The sequence below is a fragment of the Gigantopelta aegis genome, chromosome 2 (assembly GCF_016097555.1).
Source record: "Gigantopelta aegis isolate Gae_Host chromosome 2, Gae_host_genome, whole genome shotgun sequence".
NCBI lineage: Eukaryota > Metazoa > Mollusca > Gastropoda > Neomphalida > Peltospiridae > Gigantopelta > Gigantopelta aegis.
Window position 1 is genome coordinate 31,524,103 of NC_054700.1, and position 20,038 is coordinate 31,544,140.

General features: G+C 36.2%; 1 protein-coding gene across 1 annotated transcript in view; it reads left to right on the plus strand.

The window, feature by feature from the left end:
* Positions 1 to 20,038, plus strand: part of LOC121388191 (pregnancy zone protein-like) — a 94,877-nt gene that overhangs the window by 47,887 nt on the left and 26,952 nt on the right. The window contains exons 19-28 of the mRNA XM_041519462.1: positions 148 to 280; positions 3,012 to 3,240; positions 4,734 to 4,883; positions 5,367 to 5,462; positions 6,907 to 6,958; positions 10,417 to 10,503; positions 12,478 to 12,654; positions 14,015 to 14,337; positions 15,357 to 15,522; positions 18,698 to 18,906. Of these exons, the coding sequence (XP_041375396.1) occupies positions 148 to 280; positions 3,012 to 3,240; positions 4,734 to 4,883; positions 5,367 to 5,462; positions 6,907 to 6,958; positions 10,417 to 10,503; positions 12,478 to 12,654; positions 14,015 to 14,337; positions 15,357 to 15,522; positions 18,698 to 18,906 (1,622 nt within the window). The remainder of the gene's footprint in view (positions 1 to 147; positions 281 to 3,011; positions 3,241 to 4,733; positions 4,884 to 5,366; positions 5,463 to 6,906; positions 6,959 to 10,416; positions 10,504 to 12,477; positions 12,655 to 14,014; positions 14,338 to 15,356; positions 15,523 to 18,697; positions 18,907 to 20,038) is intronic.

Here is a 20,038-nt window from a genome sequence, read left to right on the forward strand (position 1 = left end):
CATTACTAGAGTTAGAGTAAACATAATAACAGTGTATAAATTCTCAAGAGTTTTCTATAGTCTTTAGTGTGGACTTTTAGATTTTATAAACAAGAGCCCACGTACATACATTACTATTATTACAAGAATGGCCATCCTCTGATTTAGGAGTCCAAATGTCATCCAGAGCTTTTGCCATGACCAGTGAGGTGCATAACGTTGAACAAACAGTCGGCAAACCCAAAACCGATCTAAGAAGCTTCTTTCCAGAAAGCTGGCTATGGGATTTGAAAATTGTAGGGTACGTGAAACGCATCACTGATCTGATTTCTCTTGTATTTCTCTCCATCTTCAACCCATTTGTTTGTCATCCTCTCTTTATATCTCCTTTCTTCCTTCCTTCCTTGAAGATGGAACGAGCAGTAAAGAGCAAGTGCCTGGTGTCCCACAGACAATGGCATTCTTTGACCACCCAGAAGTGCGATCTGGACCCGATATGAGAAACTATTTTCCTGAAACCTGGTTGTGGGATTTGGAAAGAGTTGGGTATGTTCATGCTATGGAATTCTCAATCACAGAATTGTGCCTGCTGCTTGTAAAAACACCAACATCTTTTATTTTCGTAATGCTTATCCCAGCAGCATATGTTGTTGTAGTTTCCTCCTGTCCCTTGTGAATCCATTCAATTTCCACATCAGCCTCTTTGCTTTGAAGTAATGAATGAGTGAGTGAGTGGCTGGCTGGCTGGCTGGCTGGCTGGCTGGCTGGATGAATGACTTGACTGACTGGGTGAGTGAGTGAGTGAGTGGCTGAGTGGCTGGCTGGCTGGCTGGCTGGCTGGCTGGCTGGCTGGCTGGATGAATGAATGAATGAATGAATGAATGAATGAATGAATGAATGAATGAATGAATGAATGAATGGCTGGATGGATGAATGGCAAGATGGCTGGCTGGCTGGCTGGATAGATGGATGAATGGCTGGATGGATGAATGGCTAGATGGATGGATGGATGAATGCCTGGCTGGCTGGATGGATGGATGGATGGATGGATGAATGGCTGGATGGATGGATGAATGGCTGGATGGATGGCTAGATGGATGACTGGCTGGATGGATGGATGAATGCCTGGCTGGCTGTCTGGATGGATGGATGGTTGGCTGGCTGGCTAGCTGGCTAGCTGGATGGCTGGCTGGCTGGCTGGATGGCTGGCTGGATGGATGGCTGACTAGATGGCTGGCTGGCTGGCTGGCTGGCTGGCTGGCTGGATGGATGGATGGATGGATGGATGAATGAATGATACATTGGCTATTGGTTGTCAAATTTTTCTTTTCTGTGAGGGCTGAATCTGGCTTAGTAGTTAGAGTGCTTGTCTGAGTTGCTTGGATCATAGGATCAAAACCCCTTGTTGGACCCATTCTCTGATGGAGTTTTTTTCCATATCCATCCAGTACCACACAACTGGTGTACCAGTCTGTGGCATGTGTTGTCCTGTTTGTGGTAAAGTGCATATAAACAATCCCTTGCTGCTAATTGGAAAATGTAGCGGGGTTCTTCTGAAAGACTATGCCAGAATTACCAAATAGTTGACATCCAATTAGCTGATGGTTTAATTAATCAATGTGCTCTGGTGGTGTCATTAGACAAAACAACCTTGACCTTTTCTTTGATGTTCATTCCTGTGTTTTTCTTTTACGATGTTTATCTAATCCAGTCTGTGTAATGCCTTCATATTTTCCACTTGCTCCCAGTTTTCTAGTATCATATTTTCCATGTTGTCTAGACTTATAGGATATTAAACTCGGTACAATTTCGTATCATGTTTATGTCTTGAGTGAAATAATATAAATTATTGTCACGAGCTATAGCGAGGGACATAAACATGATACGAAATGGTAGCGAGTTTAATATCCTATTTATTATCCATAATCGATCTTAATTTGTATCATTCGAATCGTTTCGCTGACGTTCCTGTGAGGTTGTAGTGCACCAATTGATGATGTCATCATGTCACATCGAAGTGTAACGTCCCACTTGGCGTTCTAGTGGGACGTATCATTTATATGTACCAAAATATTTTTAACTATATGGGTAATAATTCCTTGTATTAAATGTTTCTATTTAAGAAAAACTAAACTTTATCATGTTTTGATAACTTTGATTAGCATGGTATTATACACGTAATATTACACAGTCACTGAATGTTAATCAATCCCCAGAACTACTAACTGAATCGGTTTTCAGTATATAATGTCTTTTTATAATATAGATTAAAACAAAATCAAATTAGATGAATTGTAATGTTAAATAAACAAAACATTAAATCAAAGTGTACATTGATCAAATTAAACAAAAAACACATGAGGTAAAGTATATGTGTACAATAAACACCAAAAATCACATCATACTGCGTATGTTTGTCACAACAAACTTAAAATCACATCAGACTGAGTGAGTGTATGTCAGTCACCTCAAACAAAATGCACATTAGACTGAGTGTATGTTGATCACTATTACAAAATACACATCAGACTGAGTTAAGTTAATTTTTTTTTTTTTTTTACAGCCCAACAGTCATGTTTTAGAAATATGTCATCTTCATTACACCATTTTTCCATCCATCATGTATCATCTTCACAACTCCTCTCTTCCATCCATCACGTGTCATCTTCACAACACCTCTTTACCATCCATCATGTATCATCTTCATAACACCTCTTTTCCATCCATCATGTGTCATCTTCACAACACCTCTTTTGCATCCATCATGTGTCATCTTCACAACTCCTCTTTTCCATCCATCATGTGTCATCTTCACAACACCTCTTTTCCATCCATCATGTGTCATCTTCACAACACCTCTTTTCCCTCCATCATGTATCATCTTCACAACACCTCTTTTCCATCCATCATGTGTCATCTTCACAACACCTCTTTTCCCTCCATCATGTATCATCTTCACAACACCTCTTTTCCGTCCATCACGTGTCATCTTCATAACACCTGTTTTCCATCCATCATGTATATATTTCCAGAGACAACGGGAGGCTGAGTGTCCCACTGACCGCTCCACACACGATCACCAAGTGGGTTGGGAATTCTATCTGTGTGAGCGACACGGCTGGACTTGGCATCTCCCCGCTGGCGGCCATCACCACGTTCCAGCCATTCTTTTTGTCCTTCACCTTGCCATACGCTGCCGTGCGTGGGGAGCGGATCCCGATCATGGTGACAGTGTACAACTACCTGGAGAAGTGTTTACATGTATGTCTCTGTTGTCTTTTATTCGGGGGGTGGGGTGGGGAGTGGGGGTGAATCCTGATCGTGGTAACCATGTACAACTGGATATTCTTATACTAAATATACTTATACTAAATACACCAGACATACCTCTACTGGATATACTTACACTAAATATACTGGACATACTTACACTAAATATACTTATACTAAATATACTGGACATACCTCTACTGGATATATTTATACTAAATATACTTATACTAAATACACCAGACATACCTCTACTGGATATACTTACACTAAATATACTGGACATACATATACTGGATATACTTACACTAAATATACTTATACTAAATATACTGGACATACCTCTACTGGTTATATTTATACTAAATATACTGGACATACCTCTACTGGATATTGTTATACTAAATATACTGGACATACCTCTACTGGATATATTTATACTAAATATACTTATACTAAATATACTGGACATACCTCTACTGGATATATTTATACTAAATATACTTATACTAAATATACTGGACATACCTCTACTGGATATATATATACTAAATATACTTATACTAAATATACTGGACATGCCTCTACTGGATATATTTATACTAAATATACTTATACTAAATATACTGGACATGCCTCTACTGGATATATTTATACTAAATATACTTATACTAAATATACTGGACATACCTCTACTGGATATATATATACTAAATATACTTATACTAAATATACTGGACATGCCTCTACTGGATATATTTATACTAAATATACTTATACTAAATATACTGGACATGCCTCTACTGGATATATTTATACTAAATATACTTATACTAAATATACTGGACATACCTCTACTGGATATTCTTATACTAAATATACTTATACTAAATATACTGGACATACCTCTACTGGATATATATATACTAAATATACTTATACTAAATATACTGGACATACCTCTACTGGATATATTTATACTAAATATACTTATACTAAATATACTGGACATACCTCTACTGGATATTCTTATACTAAATATACTGGACATACATATACTGGATATACTTACACTAAATATACTTACACTAAATATACTGGACATACCTCTACTGGATATACTTATACTAAATATACTGGACATACCTCTACTGGATATACTTATACTAAATATACTGGACATACATCTACTGGATATACTTACACTAAATATACTGGACATACATATACTGGATATACTTATACTAAATATACTGGACATACACATACTGGATATACTTATACTAAATATACTGGACATACCTCTACTGGATATACTTATACTAAATATACTGGACATACATATACTGGATATACTTACACTAAATATACTGGACATACATATACTGGATATACTTATACTAAATATACTGGACTTACCTATACCAGGGTACTGGATGTACTTATATTGACATGCTGATCTTAGTGACTGTTTTGAATTGCAGATACAAGTGAACCTCGAAATGAGTCGGGACATCTCTGTGATAGTGCGCAAACACCAGAAGCTGCCATTCTGTCTGTGTGGGGGAAAGACGTGGAGTCAGACGTATTACATGGAGCCCAAACACATCGGAGATCTGCCCATCACGGCAACAGTTAAGATACTATATCTACTACAAGACATACACCAAAATAACAGGGGATGGGGGAGGGGGGTGGGGGGGGGGGGTCTTCTTCTTTTTCTTCTTTATACCATGACTGGTATATCAAAGGCCGTGGTATTTGCTATCCTGTCTGGGGGATTCCTTGTTACTTATGGAAAAATGTGGCAGGTTTCCTCTCAGACTATATGTTAAAATTACCAAATGTTTGACATCCAATAGCCGATGACTAATAAATCAATGTGCTCTAGTGGTATCGATAAACAAAATAATCGGTGTTCTTCTTCTAAATTCAAAGGTCAAAATTGCTTGAGAAGCTAAATGTACATGCATTTTCTTTTGAGTGTACAAATTGTAATTCTAAGCTTAAATTCATTTTGGACCATTTTCAAGTTGGACATTCATCAAAATGGTATTTAGGAGCATACTCTTAACACAGTGGTATGTCAGTACTAACTATGATCTTTTGTTCTGTAGGCTGAGATTGTTCCAGGAATGTGTGGAAATAGCTTGGACATGGACCAGAAATTTATTGGATTAAAAGATGCAGTTCGCAGAGAGATCTTCGTTAAGGTTAGAATATATGTGATGGTCTTTTTAAAAATATAACAGCCACACTGTAAGCAGGTCAGTTGGTTAAAATTTAGGCCATTGTCAAATGATTGGATAACAAATTTCAAACAAGGATGTAAAATAAAGCCAATTTAGTATCTATTTTTAATACAAATCTTAACGGCTCAGACCCTAGTTTCAGCGGATGAAAATGAACTCTAAGTTTAGTTAATCTACAAACATGCAACACATCTGAGAACGGTTATAACAGGGTGTATACTACCAAATCAAATCCCATAGACGACAGTAGTAACATATGTGGCTAAAACTCCGACCTGCAGCGTATCAGTCGACATAAATGCCACGGATATAAATACTACCACCCCTCACACTTAAAGTGAATCAGAAAAAATCGGGGGTCAAGCTGCTCGTTTCTGAGATGACGGGTAGTGTCTATGACTACCCTAGTTCCGCACAAAATTCGAGTACTTTTTTTTACAGGTACCCCATACATGTTTCAAGCACAAGGCTACTTGACACATTGGTACTAGATGAAATAAAATTGCATTTTTTTTTTACCCAGATGAAACTATTATTTTTTACAACCAACACACTCACATTTATAACCAATCACAGGACTTGTGGTGTTCACTTCTCTATCAAAAGTTGGGTGCACCTCGAACTTTGACCCAGCCGGAAGTTATTTGGTTTAGTACTACCAACAAAGAGAAGCTAAAGTCTGTGATGTTTAAATGGAGAAATACTGTCTAAAAATAACTAGAGCGTGTCTCAATCACCATTATTTCTCAGACAAACATGTTTTTAATTTTAAAAAATGCATTTTGGGTATTACAAAAACCTGGATGACTAGAACCGCTTCAGGTATATGAAAATTAATATTCTAAATAATAAAATGCAAGTACTTCTAATTTAAATTATCAAAATTGGCTTTAATGATGAACAGTAGGTCGTAGTGTTTAAAAACTGGGGTTTGTCACTTTAAGTTACAAAGTAAATTACAAATATTAAACAGTAAATAAATTGTATGCCATAAAAAAACATGACATTATTCCAAGTATTTCTTGCTCTTTTCAGTTGAAGTATATGTTATTATTTTAATAGAATTAAAAACACATTGTTCACATTGGGTGGGTGAGTGTGGGTCCATTGGTGAGTGGGTAAAGGGAAGTCAAATATGCCATTTCATTTCATACATAGCCTGACCTCTGACCTAAGGCATTTTCTCCCTGGTCCCATGGATTTGTCCGAACACCTCAACAGCCAATGAAATAGCTTGAATGTTCCATTATGTCCTAAGTAACCTATTCGAGACATGTGATTCTTCTTTCTCCTTCACTAGGGTGAGTGGAGGGAAAGTGAATAAAACAGATTTATTTGCATATCATATGATGGAAACTTAAAAGAAATCAAAATTTAATGTAAATGTTGTTTGACTATTTTACAGGCTGAAGGAATTACCCAAGAATATACTAAGAGTCTGTACATCTGTCCAAAAGGTAAAGGAAAATGCGTATATTTAAATCCACCTTTGGCATAATATTTATGAAATGAGTGTCTGGATTATTGTATTTCCCGAGTGAGAGTGAGGGTAATACATGAATCCTGACATTCGTTTCGTAAAATCAGTACGATTCACACGTGTGTGTAATAATTTCTTTGTTATCCATATTATCCATAATATTAGTTTTATGAATAACAAGCTAGAACCATGTCAAAATGTTTCAAACGTAACTAGGAGACAAAACAACTTCATTTTGGTAAGCATTTACACAGAGGTAAGACTGGGGAGGCCGCATTAAGATATGCCGTTGCGTCCCAAAATTACTTCATTCGTTGTACGTGAAATCATCATGTGTGCCACACTGGTTATATTTCCCTGAATATCTTGAACTCTGGATAATAAGATAATGTATGAGTTATGGTTGTGTGATTATTTAAAACTATATAAATTGAACAGAACATTATATACAAAAACAAACCAAAAACATTGTAAATTAAAAAAACCCAACATGTTTTAATCCATCAAGCATAAACAATTTATATTTTGAGTAAACTGAAATAAAAGCTTCTTAAAGTCTTGCAATAAAACAGTACCTTGAAAAGGATAGAAAGTCCCCTGGAATGTTCAGTGCACTACGGCTTGCCACAGTTCTAGGGTATATTAAATGATTAAAACTGGAAGGACTACAGGAATTATGTTTTCATGGTTGGTTTCTAGTAAATCTCTTAATGAGAATATATATAACTTTTTTATCATCCATTAAAGGCTTTTGTAGGAGATATTGCTGGCACTAGAATTTGCGATATCTCCTGCTTGGTCAAAATTTAATCATAAGACAGTGTATTGTTACGTCACTGTGTTTGTTTCGGCGCTAAACCTACCATTAGTGACGTCACACCACTGCTGTTCTGCTAGTTAACAAGTCTACCGCTGACATTCAACCCACATTACTGACATTGTTTACAACTGTCGCAAATGAAAAGAATAAAATGATAAAAAGAATACCCCCCTTGTGTCTTATGATATCATAATTTATCAACTCGTGCTAATAAATTATGATATCACAAGACACTTGGGGAGTATCCTCTATATATGACCTATTTTAGAATATGTGTCTGAGGTAAATGATGGCTGTTTTCAATTAGATACAGATAAATTAGAAAAAGTACAGTCAGAAGCAGCTAGAGTAATCACTGGCATGTCCACATTTGCCTCACGTAATTCGTTATATATTGAAACAGGTTTGACTACCCTAAGTGAAAAAAGAAAAGCAAAACAATTATGCACTATGTTTAAAATAATGAAAATAATGACTCCTGATTTCTTAACTGATTGTATTCCAGAAAGTGTAGTACAAAGCATCTCTTATATGTTAAGAAGTCGGGGAAAACAGATCAGCACCATTATTGAGAACAAGTTTCTTAAAATCTTCATTTATTTATTCAACAATTAGTCTGTGGAATAATTTAAATTAGGAACTTTGTAACTATATCATCCTTTAAAAAAGCAGTACTGCCAACGGAAGATGTGGTTCAATCATATGTTTGGTGTGGGAAACAAAGATAAAATATATTACACACAAGACTACGGCATGGGTGTAGTGCCTGAAATGCAGATCTTGACAGATGTGGGCTTACAGCAGATCCTTCGTGTAACTGTGGATATCATACAGAAAACAACATTCACTATTTTTCTTACTGTAAAAATATGAACAACAGAGCCAGTTTATTTTGTAACTCGTTACATGTACAACCAATAAATTTACAACTGCTTTTATATGGTCGAAATACCTTAAGTGATCTCTATAATAAAACATTTTTTATTTGTGTTCAAAAATGTATTAAACAAACACGTCATTTTGATTAAAATAGTCCAATGGTTTGACTGCACATATACTTCTTTCCTAGTTTCTTTCAAAATCCTGTTGTACATATTCCCCTCTTTTCCTCAATTTGATTGTCATTAAAATACATTTGTATACAAATTCTATATGTATACAGTACTATTATATTATAATTAAGTAATTGTCGCCATTATATTGTATGTATATAGGACAAGGCCTTGTAAATGGGAAAACTTAATGCCCAGTCCTTTTGTTGTTTATGCAATAAAATATCTTTTCAATCAATCTCTTGGTTCCGTTTCTGTTGAGTTGCACATACTCACATTGGCCATACATACTTCACTCATTCATTTTGGGCTGTTCAAATATTATGTAATGCTCTTTTAACACTCCCCCCCCCCCACCATAATGCTCCATAATGCTAGATCATACACCCCCCAAAATACTATGTACCGCTTGGAGACACACACCCGTTCCCATTCACAAAAAAGTCATGCGATTGATATAATATAATTTTAACTTCATGTTTTGCAATTTGGGAAAGCTCAGTAAGCATTACAACTCTATTTATAATCCTTATTGTGTGTATACATCTAGCTACAACTACCTACATTAAACGTTGTGACAAGAGTGTTTATGAAAAAAGAAGATTTTAGTAATAAATAAAGAGCGTTACATAATGCTGTTAAATACACCCCCCCCCACCCCCTGTAACACTACATAACGTTGGACCTACACCCATCCACCCCCTCGAGCGTTATGCAATATTTGAACGGCCCATTGGTTTTAAAGAAGGATCCTCCACCCCAGTGTGAGCACTGCCAGTGTACTCCGACAGTGTGCCAATTTTTGGTGGAGTGCAGTCATTTGAATTCAGGAAACTATAAAAGATATATTTCGTAGAAGAAATGTGATGGAATCATTTCAATTCCATCCTGGACTTTTGCAATTTCTTCATGACACTGAATTTAATTCTTTTTAAGTTTATCTATCTGTGATATTTATATTTTTTGTAGACAGTTCTTTACACTGTGTTTTTCTTTAACTGTTGATTTCTTATTTTGATGTTGACAGCTACATTGTAGCTAGGGCTTCTAGATTATGGTAGCCCCACTCCCATGGCTAGTGATATTCAATGCTGGGCTAGTAAATAACTACTATTGTCATGCCCGACGGCTAGTGAAATTTGTTTTTGTCAAATGTTGCAGTTAAGTATATTTTGTAAATATGAATACTCTGCCCCCACCTCAAGCCCCCAATGTTAAGAGTTTTTAAGCTCTATCTCCCTCTTTAGGCGACATATCTAATTATTACTATTATTTAATAAAATTGTATTAATTTAAAGTAAAGTAGGGCTAGTGAATTTTTAATTGTGGCTAGTAAAAAAAATTTAATCACTGATCCCATGGCTGGTGGATTTAATAAACATTCTGGAAGCCCTGATGTTGATTATGAATTCATTTATGCATTGACCTTAGTTTCTAGAAGCCCTGATGTTGATTATGAATTCATTTATGCATTGACCTTAGTTTGACGTCCAATAGACAAAGTTTGTTTTGGTGCTGAGGTGTTGTTAAACATTCATTCATTCACTTTCTATTTATTTACAGGTTCAGGTGCTTTGAATGAAGAGGTGGAATTATCATTACCCCGTGGTGTAGTTCCTGACTCAGCTCGTGGACACATCAGTGTCATTGGTCAGTGCTTTGTTTAGTATGCTTATTTAACATTGGATTATTCCTATCACTGTCTATTTATGTACATGTATGTTGTACATGTATTTGTTCATCTATTTGAAGTTCCTATAAATGACGTCATAGCAATATAGATAATATGAAGATCTATGCAGTACACATATTGCACCGCTTGAAACAAAAATACACACATTACAATGCTTGTAGAAACAAGAATACACATAAGTAGTTTACTTGTAGAAACAAGAATACACAGTTTACTTGTAGAAACAAGAATACATATAGTTTACTTGTAGAAACAAGAATACACATAAGGAGTACTTGTAGAAACAAGAATACACATAGTTTACTTGTACAAACAAGAATACACATAAGGAGTTTACTTGTACAAACAAGAATACACATAGTTTACTTGTAGAAACAAGAATACACAGTTTACTTGTAGAAACAAGAATACACATAAGGAGTTTACTTGTAGAAACAAAAATACACATAGTTTACTTGTAGAAACAAGAATACACATAAGGAGTTTACTTGTAGAACAAGAATACACATAGTTTACTTGTAGAAACAAGAATACATATAAGTAGTTTACTTGTAGAAACAAGAATACACATAAGGAGTTTACTTGTAGAAACAAGAATACACAAAAGTAGTTTACTTGTAGAAACAAGAATACATATAAGGAGTTTACTTGTAGAAACAAGAATACACATAAGACGTTTACTTGTAGAAACAAGAATACACATAAGTAGTTTACTTGTAGAAACAAGAATACACAAAAGTAGTTTACTTGTAGAAACAAGAATACATATAAGGAGTTTACTTGTAGAAACAAGAATACGCATAAGTAGTTTACTTGTAGAAAGAAGAATACACAAAAAATATTTACTTGTAGAAACAAGAATACGCATAAGGAGTTTACTTGTAGAAACAAGAATACACATAAGGAGTTTACTTGTAGAAACAAGAATACACATAAGGAGTTTACTTGTAGAAACAAGAATACACAAAAGTAGTTTACTTGTAGAAACAAGAATACATATAAGGAGTTTACTTGTAGAAACAAGAATACGCATAAGTAGTTTACTTGTAGAAAGAAGAATACACATAAGACATTTACTTGTAGAAACAAGAATGCACATAGTTTACTTGTAGAAACAAGAATACACATAGTTTACTTGTAGAAACAAGAATACACATAAGGAATTTACTTGTAGAACAAGAATACGCATAAGGAGTATGCATAAGGAATTTACTTGTAGAAACAAGAATACACATAAGGAGTTTACTTGTAGAAACAAGAATACACATAAGGAGTTTACTTGTAGAAAGAAGAATATGCATAAGGAGTTTACTTGTAGAAAGAAGAATACACATAAGGAGTTTACTTGTAGAAACCTTCTGTGTTTCAGTTGATTGTTTTTGACTGGCACCCCTTGTTTCTCTAACCGGTACTCTTTCCACAGCCATTTGCCATATTCATCAAATGTGAATTTTAAAAACAACTGGTGCATTTTATTTTAAATTCCTGAAATAATTTCTAATGATACTTTTTTTTTTTACCTTGATTAAAAGATGGGTTTGTTTGGGTTTTTTTTTTTTTTTAACTTTAATAACTTTATTGCCTTTAAGATTATTTTGTAAATTCTAACTGTTATGAAACCAAATTATTGCATCATAGTGCTCCTTTTTGTAAATCAATATCAACAATTTCAATTTAATAAGGCATGAATGAATTCTTTCAGAAAATTTACATTTTCCTTTAAAATAAAAGTCATAAATCTTCAAGTTTATATACATTATGCATGTGTATATATTATATATGTGACATTTTTAAAACACTTCCTGGGTGATGTTGAGAACCTACTCCTGTTTCCACATTGGAACAAAATTTAAAAAAAAAACCTGTATCAGCAGCATCATGTGGTTGTGGTGTCCCTGCCTGATGTGTCCGTGTGTTGTCTCGTTACCTAGGCGACATGATGGGTCCGGCCCTGTCTAACCTGGACCACCTGATCGAGCTGCCGACGGGGTGCGGGGAGCAGACTATGATCAGCTTCACGCCCAACATCTATGTCCTCAAGTACCTGACGAGCACCGGCCAGCTCACCGAGGACATCGAGATGCTCACCAAGAAATACATGGAGATAGGTTAGACCAGTAGGAGGAGGATGTAATGTGATAATGTGATGATGATGTGATGTGATGATGATGTGATATGATGATGAGGTGATGATGTGATGTGATGATGATGATGTGATGTGATGATGTGATATGATGATGTGATGGTGATGTGATGATGATGTGATGATGGTGTGATGTGATGATGATGTGATATGATGATGAGGTGATGATGTGATGTGATGATGATGTGATGATGTGATGTGATGATGAGGTGATGATGATGTGATGGTGATGTGATAATGAGGTGATGTGATGATGATGATGATGTGATAATGAGGTGATGTGATGATAATGAGGTGATGTGATGATACTGAGGTGATGTGATGATGAGGTGATGTGATGATGATGAGGTGATGTGATGTGATGATGTGATATGATGATGAGGTGATGATGATGTGATGGTGATGTGATAATGATGATGTGATAATGATGATGTGATAATGAGGTGATGATGAGGTGATGTAATGATGATGTGATAATGAGGTGATGTGATGATGAGGTGATATGATGATGATGAGGTGATGTGATGATGATGTGATGATGATGAGGTGATGATGATGATGAAGTGATGTGATGATGAGGATGTGATTATGAGGTGATGTGATGATGATAATAAGTGGATGTGATTTGAAGTGATGATGGTGATGTGATGATGGTAAAGATGATTTGATGATGATGTGATGTGATGATGATGTGATGATGAGGTGATGCGATGATGAGATGATAATAAGGTGATGTGATGTGATGATGAGGTGATGTGATGATGAGGTGTTGATGTTGAGGTGATGTGATGATGATGTGATGATGAGGTGATGTGATGATAATGATAATTATGGTAATGTGATGATGATGATGGTAATGTGATAATGGTGATAATGATGATAATATATATATAATGTGATGATGGTGGTGGTGGTGATGATGATAATGTGGTGATGATGATAATGTGATGATGATGAAAATGATGGTGATGATGATGATGATGGTGATAACAGTGACGCTGACATAGTTACGTTTAGTCTAGACTTAAGACTATTACATAACAGAGTGTGAGACTTTACTGTCATGGTGACACCATGCAAGTTGTATATATGTGACATCAGTAGAGATTGGAGTCTAGACTGTTTTATAAACACAGGTATTGATGTTGATTTGGGCAGTGATGATAACATACAATTGAGGAGGAGGATGATAATGATGAAATAGTATGAGCATGTATTGTGGACATCATAATAGAATTATAATTGTTTTACAACTGGGTCTATTGTTATCTAGTTAATAATACATATTTAAAACCCCCATTAATTTTCATTCATCTTTCCTTAAGGTTACAACAGAGAGTTGAATTACCGCCACCCGGATGGTTCGTTCAGCGCGTTTGGTGAGAATGACGACTCGGGAAGCACGTGGCTCACAGCATTTGTTGTCAAGTCGTTTGCAGGGGCGCGGGACTTCATGTACATCGACCAGATGGACCTGGAGCAGAGCATCACGTTCCTCAAGACAACCGCGATGGAGAACGGCTGTTTCCACGAGGTCGGCAAAATGTTCAGCTCCTACATGATGGGCGGCATCATGGAGGACCAGGACGATACCGCGCTCACAGCGTTTGTCCTCATCGCTCTACTGGAGGCAAATGTTCCTCAAGATGTAAGTATACCTTGACAATACCATGCTCACAGAGTTTGTCCTCATCGCTCTAATGGAGGGAAATGTTCCTCAAGATGTAAGTATACCTTGACGATATGGCACTCACAGCGTTTGTCCTCATCGCTCTACTGGTGGCAAATGTTCCTCAAGATGTAAGTATACCTTGACGATACCGCCCTCACAGCATTTGTCCTCATCGCTCTACTGGTGGCAAATGTTCCTCAAGATGTAAGTATACCTTGACGATACGGCACTCACAGCATTTGTCCTCATCGCTCTACTGGAGGCAAATGTTCCTCAAGATGTAAGTATACCTTGACAATACCACGCTCACAGCGTTTGTCCTCATCGCTCTACTGGAGGGAAATGTTCCTCAAGATGTAAGTATACCTTGACAATACCACGCTCACAGCGTTTGTCTTCATCGCTCTAGTGGAGGCAAATGTTCCTCAAGATGTATGTATGCCTTGAAGATACCGCACTCACAGCGTTTGTCCTCATCACTCTACTGGAGGCAAAAATGTTCTTCAAGATGTAAGTATACTTGACTGATCCTTACACAATGTGATGATGTGCTGTGTGCTATCAAATTTAATTACATTGTGAACGTGATGTATTTTTAGGATCCTGTAATGAAAGGGGCAATGGATTGTGTCATAGCTGAATTATTTAATGTAATATCAGGATCATGTACTGAATGGGGTGATGGATCGTGTCATAACAGAATTATTTAATATATTTTTAAGATCATTTACTAAAAGGGGCAATGGATTGTGTGATAACTAAAATATTTGATGTATGATTTCTGAATTAATTACTTTATTTTCAGGATCGTGTATTAACATTGTGTCATAGCTGAATTATTTAACCTATTTTCAGGATCGTGTATTAACATTGTGTCATAGATGAATTATTTAACCTATTTTCAGGATCGTGTACTGAATAGAGCCATGGATTATTTAACCTATTTTCAGGATCGGTTACTGAAAGGAGCCATGAATTATTTAACCTATTTTCAGGATCGTGTACTGAAAGGAGCCATGGACTGCCTGAACCGCCAACCGCTGGATGAGATGGATGTGTACACGCTGGCCATCGTGTCCTATGTGAACGTCCTCAGTGACCCAACCAACCCGCACACAGACCAAGCCATGGACGAGTTGCACAGGAGAATCAAATCCAATGGTACATATTTTCAAATTACATCATACCAGCAAACATTGTTATCAAGTTATTGTCACAGTTGTTCTTTAAGACCATGTACCTTTTAGGCATCCCATCTCTTTGGCAATAAAAAGTATGTTATGTTATATTATATTATTATTACAAGCTGTACTGGGCAGGACATTTCTTGTTGATGACTTGGATGTCAAATGACAAAAAACTTTATAACTCACCTTTTGGTCAAAAATGACAAAATATCTTCTTCTTTTAAATAGCTAAGCTATGCCTAGGTTAATTTTACCAGAACTATAATTATAAATGATTGAAATGCAGTTAGCTAAATGAACTGACCTGGATACTGGTAATAACACATGACACAGTTTAGGTTATAATAGAGAAATATTGCAGGTTTTCCTCAGTTTGCTAAATGAACTGACCTGGATACTGGTAATAACACATGACACAGTTTAGGTTATAATAGAGAAATATTGCAGGTTTTCCTCAGTTTGCTAAATGAACTGACCTGGATACTGGTAATAACACATGACACAGTTTAGGTTATAATAGAGAAATATTGCAGGTTTTCCTCAGTTTGCTAAATGAACTGACCTGGATACTGGTAATAACACATGACACAGTTTAGGTTATAATAGAGAAATATTGCAGGTTTTCCTCAGTTTGCTAAATGAACTGACCTGGATACTGGTAATAACACATGACACAGTTTAGGTTATAATAGAGAAATATTGCAGGTTTTCCTCAGTTTGCTAAATGAACTGACCTGGATACTGGTAATAACACATGACACAGTTTAGGTTATAATAGAGAAATATTGCAGGTTTTCCTCAGTTTGCTAAATGAACTGACCTGGATACTGGTAATAACACATGACACAGTTTAGGTTATAATAGAGAAATATTGCAGGTTTTCCTCAGTTTGCTAAATGAACTGACCTGGATACTGGTAATAACACATGACACAGTTTAGGTTATAATAGAGAAATCATTGCAGGTTTAATAACACATCAGTTTGCTATAATAGAGAACTATTGAGGTTTTCCTGGCTAAATACTGACCTGGATACTGGTAATAACACATGACACAGTTTAGGTTATAATAGAGAAATATTGCAGGTTTTCCTCAGTTAGCTAAATGAACTGACCTGGATACTGGTAATAACACATGACACAGTTTAGGTTATAATAGAGAAATATTGCAGGTTTTCCTCAGTTAGCTAAATGAACTGACCTGGATACTGGTAATAACACATGACACAGTTTAGGTTATAATAGAGAAATATTGCAGGTTTTCCTCAGTTTGCTAAATGAACTGACCTGGATACTGGTAATAACACATGACACAGTTTAGGTTATAATAGAGAAATATTGCAGGTTTTCCTCAGTTTGCTAAATGAACTGACCTGGATACTGGTAATAACACATGACACAGTTTAGGTTATAATAGAGAAATATTGCAGGTTTTCCTCAGTTTGCTAAATGAACTGACCTGGATACTGGTAATAACACATGACACAGTTTAGGTTATAATAGAGAAATATTGCAGGTTTTCCTCAGTTTGCTAAATGAACTGACCTGGATACTGGTAATAACACATGACACAGTTTAGGTTATAATAGAGAAATATTGCAGGTTTTCCTCAGTTTGCTAAATGAACTGACCTGGATACTGGTAATAACACATGACACAGTTTAGGTTATAATAGAGAAATATTGCAGGTTTTCCTCAGTTTGCTAAATGAACTGACCTGGATACTGGTAATAACACATGACACAGTTTAGGTTATAATAGAGAAATATTGCAGGTTTTCCTCAGTTTGCTAAATGTTTTTATTACCAAAGTTGTGTCATGATTTATTATCTGTATAAGTAAAGAGAAGCAGGGCAAGACTTATCCTTGGCAAAAAAAGTTTGTGTCGTTTAATGACACCACTAGAGCACATTGGCTACTGGATGTCAAACATTTGGTAATTTTGACATATAGTCTTAGATAGTAAACCCACTACAGTTTTCCATTAGTAGCAAGGGATCTTTTATATGCCCCATCCCACAGACAGGATAGCACATACCACGGCCTTTCATATACCATTTGTAGCGCATTGGAACGAGAAATAGCCCAATGGGCCCACCGACGGGAATCGATCCCAAACTGACTGTGCACCAAGCAAGTGCTTTACCACTGGGCTACGTTCTGTCCCTGTCCCTGGCAAAGATAGTTTTTCATGACAAGAACTAAAACTCTAAACTATTATTCATTCAGTATTGTAATATGGTAATGATGCCAGTACATTCGTTGCCTGTTGAATCCTATGCTTGGCATCATGCCAGCACATTCACTGGTGTGACAAAACTTATCTTGAGCTCAAAACATAAAGTCTTGGGTATTGATTTGGAGGGGGTGCCACACTGGGTGGGGTGATATTTACGTCATCAGCAACTGATGACTTTTCACAATCTCTTGTTCTCAACTTGATGAACGTATACATTTCAGTATTGGTTAAAAATATTCCATGAAATAGTTGGTCTAAGATTGATCCCTGTTGGTGGTCCTATTTGGCTATTTCTTGTACCAGCCAACCGGCCTCGGTGGCGTCGTGGCAGGCCATCGGTCTACAGGCTGGTAGGTACTGGGTTCGGATCCCAGTCGAGGCATGGGATTTTTAATCGAGATACCGACTCCAAACCCTGAGTGAGTGCACCGCAAGGCTCAGTGGGTAGGTGTAAACCACTTGCACCGACCAGTGATCCATAACTGGTTCAACAAAGGCCATGGTTTGTGCTATCCTGCCTGTGGGAAGCGCAAATAAAAGATCCCTTGCTGCCTGTCGTAAAAAGAGTAGCCTATGTGGCGACAGCGGGTTTCCTCTCAAAACAGTGTCAGAATGACCATATGTTTGACGTCCAATAGCCGATGATAAGATAAAAAATCAATGTGCTCTAGCGGCGTCGTTAAATAAAACAAACTTTACTTTACTTTGTACCAGCCAGTGGGATGCTGCATATATAAGATCCTTTGCTGCTAATCAAAAAGAGTAGCTTATGGAATTAGCAGATTTCCTCTCTCATTATCAGTGTGGTCCTTAACTATATGTATGACGCCATGTAACCATAATTAAAATGTTGAATGCGTCATTAAATGAAACATTCCTGCCTTCTTCCTGTATAAAAGTGTTTGATTTAGGACTACTGAAGCACTGGAGTCGCACGGGCAGCACGCCACACATGAACAACATCTACCACATGGCAGCATCGGCCGAGGTCGAGACAACGGCGTACGGGCTGCTGGCCACGCTCGGTTACTATGGTGATAAGGCCATTACTAAGGGACAGCCAATCGTCTTGTGGCTCTCTCAGCAGAGGAATGCGTTTGGAGGTTTCTCATCCACTCAGGTAAAGAAAATCATGTTTTAGGTTTGGTGTTTTATCAAGGGGGAGGAATTTAAGAAAAAAAGCAGAATAATGAATGCTTGCTTACTGATATAGCTTTATTAAGGGGAAATGATACTATTCAGTCAAAATTTAAAAGTCATTACACCATCTTGAAATTTTCACATATTATAAAGATATCCTTATATTACAGGAATGTAAAAAAAAAAAAAATAGGTCACTGGACAAAATTTTAATCCATGGGCCATAAAATTAATAGGTGTATAAATCACTATGACATTTTCTTTTTACTGTATTTAGTCGAATTAATCATCTTTTATATCCATTAACCATATTTAATTTTAAACTTTTCAGTAATGCAACAAAGAAAACATTAGTTGTGGTGTCTAAAACGACATCCAGCAGACACACAATTCATGTACATATCTTCACTACTAAAATTAGTTTTAAATACACTGGAACAAAAGCAAGAAGTGACTATTTATTTTACAATTGTATACAGGATCTAAAATTCATTACACCTTTATAATTTTTGAACAGTTAGTAATTCTTGGTGAGTAAATCAATATGAGATAATAAAAATGTACTGTCACTGATGAAACCTTTTTACAGTCAGAGCTTGAAATACTCCATACATAAATAAAAATTAATAAAAATTCCACCATAAATCGTTTGAGCACTTTTGTTTTAAAAAATCTTCATTGAAGTGATCAACGATGTTCTTAAAAACACAAACAGTACAAATAACATTATTTTCCATAAAAAATTCCATTGTGGATGTGAGTGGAGCTGGGGTCGGTGTGGTGTATTTAAAATTGGGGGGGGGGGGGGGGGGGGGCGTTATTATTCTGACATATCTGTATATACTGATACTAATGTCGTAAAATGACATGCCTGTCAAACATGGCAAACTAGTCAAACAAATTACACTAACATATGTGATATTTTATTGAATACGAAACCAAAATGAGTCCTGTGATTGCCATCCATTTTAGGACTAACATGGAAGTACACCACAGTTGCCTTAAATCATACAATTTTGTATCAAATTTTATTTAATTTCACAGCACATTATCTCTTTTTGCCAAAAATCTTTTCTGTTTTTCCCTATGTTGACACAAACAAAAATTTCGAT